A 4,882-nucleotide genomic window follows, 5' to 3' on the forward strand; every position below is an offset into this window, starting at 1 on the left:
ATTTTAGACTGTACACATGTGTACGCATAAATTATTGTACATTTGTATAAGGTGTTAGGAATTATTTTTTTGAAACAAGTGCTTGATAGATCTATTCCAACAACTATCAGTCCTCAAACAAGTGTTGCTTTAATGGGAAGACTAAAACTCTAGGGATCAACGATGCAATGTCATACGTATTAATCTAACTTTGAACATGGCTATGTGTAATGGCAATATACATAAACGTGCGTCATTTGAAATTGATTGATTCAGTATGAAACGTGTTACTTTGACATAAGGATTTGGGTTGAGAGCAGACAAGAATTTTTCAAACCTTTTGGAGTCGAGAAATTTGCATGGACTGTTAAGTTCGGAAATCACTTACTCTGTTATCACAACTCATAAATCATTAGAAATGCCTTTAAGTGCAAGTTGTACATAATTGACCACTAAACTTTTTCAAAAGAGCTTCAGGCTTTATTTTCAAAGATCGAGTCTTTCACATCAACGTTAAATAATGCTTTTAGCTAAGCAAACACTTCCATTCTAAACTGCATTAAAAGAGGAAGTGGACCGAATTATTTGAGCATGATTTGTTCCATGTTGGTTCTTTGGGGGAAGCGACTGCGGCGGTATTTATTGAATTTGGTGGTTAGTTTATGTACCATTTTTTTGGTAATATATTTAGCAACACGTCAGAAAGGCGACCTGAGTGAACCTAAACAAGTGTCCAAGCCGACAAGCAAACGAAGTGATATTCTGCCTTCATCTGAAGCCAATTCCTTGGTTCCTAGTCAACCGTTGGCTTATCGGTATGATAAAGGGACCCCTATAGAAATGAGAGAGGAGGACATCATACGGTAAATCCATTCATTTGCATAAACAAATAAGTTTCAAATGAAAAAGCCACGCCACGAATTAAAGGTTTTTCCAAAAAGTGTCCCAAAAACAAATTCACACCAATGAAGAAAAGCAGATACTGTCCCACCTCTTGGCTGTGAGTCATCAAATCTTTAAGGAATTGAAGATATCCTATTTTCTGTTCGCCGGAACTCTACTTGGTGCTTATCGAAATCAGACAATTTTGCCATGGGACGACGACATGGATATTGCCATGGATCAGACCAGGGTCACAGAATTTAATGCAACCCTGAGCGAAACGGTAATTCTTTAGGTCAATAACTTGCTTCGCTAACAATTGCCCTATTTCCATCATCATTTTAGTACCCTGATCTCCACTTGAAAACTCACTTTGAAAACGCTTTACTCAAGTTGCATTCTCGGACTAACATCACGTCTCAAACCGAAACAGTCATTTTCCCATTCATAGACATATTTCTTTTTGGACAAGATGGTGATTTTGTGACCAATCTTCAGAATTGTGACACCAATGGCGCGCAATCGCTTACTCTGAGCCTGAATCAAATTCTACCGACCAAGACCATTCGGTTCATGGACCAAGTGGCTGATGTCCCGCGCAATATGACCTACATGTTGGTTCAATATTTTGGAGATAAAAGTTTGCATGAGTGTGCCAGCCCCTTCTATGATCATCGAGTAGATGATTTACTTGACTCGCCGCAAATCACTACTAATTGTTCTGTATTGGAGAAATCTTTCAACTTCATCAACATGTCTATGGAAAGGGACGAGATCTTGCCATGAAATATGATGTTGGTTTTTGCTGAGAAAGGGACTTGCAGATTAGGTTGACTCACTTCACTTTTGCCATTGGAAACCCTCCTGTCAATTTTTGAAATAAAGAAATTTCCAAAATCTGAATTCATGGTATTCTAGTAGACAATGAGTAGGAAGGGTGCCTAATATGTTAAAAAAGGTCGCTTAAAAGGCTTTGTTTGCACATTTGCACATAGCATCTTTTTCCCGTTATTTCGCATCTTAATTGCAGCTTACAATTAGAGACGTTTTGGTTAATAATGGCAATTATTTCGCTCTAAATTTGTTCTTGAAGCAAAAGGAACAACTTTTGTGAGATACACATGTTTAAAAATATCTTAGATAAGTGTGTTAAATCACTAAAAGCCCATTAAAATGCATAATTGTCTAAAACTTAGTCAATCAGTATTAAACATACTCTTACTTATGTATTGACGCAAAATTTCATAAATTTCTATTTTGCACATGCTTGGTTATTACAACTGATAGATTGCGTTTTACGCCTTAAAAGATCGAAAAATGGCCTAATTATGTTTCCAGTTGTTCCCAAGGAATATGATTGTCGTTTTCAATGACACGACAAGAAATAACATTTCTCCATTTTTGTTAAGACTTCTTTAAAACTTTTTTAAAAGTAGCAAAAAATGTCGCTTAAATCTTACAAAAGATGTAAAATTGCCTTTCATTTTACTCAAGTGGCAAAAGCTACACTACCCTTTCATGTTCCTAAAATATTTGAACGATACGTGTGAAAGTTTGATTGTCAAAATGATCACTTTTGCAATGATTAATTTCTACGTACTATTGATGCTTTTATTCAACGTTAATACAATTTTGTCAAAGTTCAAGATTAAGCTTGATTAATGTTGCGATTGACAAGTATGGCATCAAAATTGTAAAATATTGACAATAAATAAGTTATATTGCAAACTATATTCGGGTTTTTCATTTTAGTAAACCTTTATTTGCGGCTCTTGGTCATGTCAGTGTAAAAAATGTCTTAAACTATTTGTATAAACATCGTATACAGATATTTAACAACGAGATTAAAAGAATAAAATTGATTTGTATGATAAAATAGTGGACTTGAGTGATATGACAGCAGAGATGACTAGAATTGGTTCAATGCACATGAAAAAAGGGAGAGGGGAGTGACAGACATTACAAAGACAGGTGGGTAGAGGTAAATGATGATAATTTTGGTTATTGCAGTAGAGTGGATGGGCCAAGATGAACAGATCCTTTGTCAGCTCCCGTCGTAAATGGCATTTGGCTGGGAGCCGGACAAAGGTACGTGACCGCCAATACTCTGAAGGGATGTCGGGCCAAGGACAATAAGGTGTTATTAAGTCCTTGACTGGGAAAGACAACTTTACGGATCAACTTTACGAATTCAAAGTAATGTACTTCGGATTGAGGAACGCGCCTGCAACTTGGAGTAGAATAATTAAGGAGATGCTGGTGGATATGCCCTTCACCCGAGGATTTGTCGATCATGTGATCATTTTTTCGGACTCCCTTGAAGATCATGCCAAGCATTTGGATCAGGTCTTGCAACTCTTTAAAAGCAAGAACTTGAGACTGAAAATGTCTAAATGCTCCTTCTTCAGATTGTGCGTTAACTTCTTGGGCTATGTCGTGAGTGAGGAAGGCATTAACCCCAATCCAAACAAATTGACTGGGTTAAATGATTTCCCTCGACCAAAGGACAGGAAGGAGTTGAAGCGATTTCTGGGTATGTGCGGATATTACCGACAATTCGTGAAGGATTACGGACTGATTGTTATGCCATTACAACGCCAACTCCGCAAGCCAGGGGAAGATTTTAGCTGGACCCAAGAAATGGAGACGAGCTTCCTAACTCTGAAAAAGGAACTCGTTACTGCTCCTGCGCGGGTTTTGCCACAAGAAGGGAAACCTTTTGTGGTCACTTGTGATGCTTCCGACGTGGGTGTGGGTGCCACGCTGGAACAGGGTGGGAACTTGGTTGAGGCCATCTCTCATGGTTTCACCGAAACGGAAGAAAGATGGCCTGCTAGAGAAAAGGAAGCATTTGCGTTGATTTTTGCTCTGCGCAGATGGAGACATCGTCTCCTTGGGCACAATTTTACCCTGAGAACTGATTGTAAGCCATTGATGTGGCTACGAAGTTGCAAGGACGCCCAGGGCAAGCTGGGGAGGTGGGCCTTGACGTGAGAGGATTATGAACCGGGATTGAAATTTGAACACATAGTGTGGTCTGCAAACACGGTGGCTGATGCTCTGTTGCGGGTGAAAATTGCTGCTCTAGATGTAAAGGACGAGGATTGGAGGGAAGTTACTCTCTCCAACGATCAATTGAAGGAATTTATGGGCAAGGACGGATTTGCTCTGAAAGACGGCTACATGTTTCAGGAAACCAAGGCTGGAACCAAAGTGGTTGTGCCTTGTTCTATGATACCAAGCGTATTGCGAGCCTATCACTCAGATCCAACAGGAGGACACCTGGGATTTGCCAAAGTTCTGGGACGCATTTCCGATCGCTATACATGGAAAGGTATGAGGAGATATATTCGAGAAATGTGCACAAAATGCCACAATTGTGCTACGTGTAAAGACTATGGTGGGAGTGGTAGAGCTCCACTTGTCCCCACTAGGGCAGACACATTGACTCCCTTCCAGAGGGTTGGGTTGGACCTAATGGGTCCCTTGCCAAAAGCCAAAAATGGTGAGCAATGGATCATTGTGTGCATGGACTATTTCACCAAATGGCCGGTGGTTGGAGCACTCAAATCGACAGGATCAAAGGACATTGCTGATTGGCTGAGAGACAATAAGATAACAGTAAATGGAGTACCAGAGGAGCTAACGACAGACAGGGGAGTCCAAATGGTTTCTGCCGAATTGAAACAATTCGTGAAGAAGTTGGTATGAAGCACACCGTGACATCACCCTTTTCACCAGCAACAGATGGTATGGTTGAACGGCATAACCGAGCCCTACTCAATTCTTTACGGTGTTTCACACAGGAAAATTCAGATGATTGGCTGCAATACCTCCAGACTTGTGCGTTCACTTACCGATCAAGCCGTCATGCTAGCTCGGGATACTCGCCTTTTGAACTTCTCCGATGTCGAATACCGAGACTGGGCATAGATGTTGCTCCACCAAGAACCCTTTCAGAGGGCGAAGTGATACAGGAAATGAAACAGTATAGTGAACGAGTTCGAGGTGAAGCCCGGAA

At 40.3% G+C, this 4,882-nt stretch overlaps 1 protein-coding gene across 1 annotated transcript; it reads left to right on the plus strand.

Moving 5' to 3' along the window:
* The first annotated feature begins 525 nt into the window (after positions 1-525).
* LOC131884417 (uncharacterized) lies at positions 526-1,772 on the plus strand. Its single transcript, XM_059232188.1, has 3 exons — positions 526-842; positions 907-1,144; positions 1,207-1,772. Exons 1-3 carry the CDS (start codon positions 571-573, stop codon positions 1,645-1,647), a joined length of 951 nt encoding a protein of 316 aa, XP_059088171.1. The 5' UTR covers positions 526-570; the 3' UTR covers positions 1,648-1,772.
* The last annotated feature ends 3,110 nt before the right edge of the window (positions 1,773-4,882 follow it).

This window comes from Tigriopus californicus, chromosome 8 (assembly GCF_007210705.1).
Source record: "Tigriopus californicus strain San Diego chromosome 8, Tcal_SD_v2.1, whole genome shotgun sequence".
Taxonomy (NCBI): Eukaryota; Metazoa; Arthropoda; class Copepoda; order Harpacticoida; family Harpacticidae; genus Tigriopus; species Tigriopus californicus.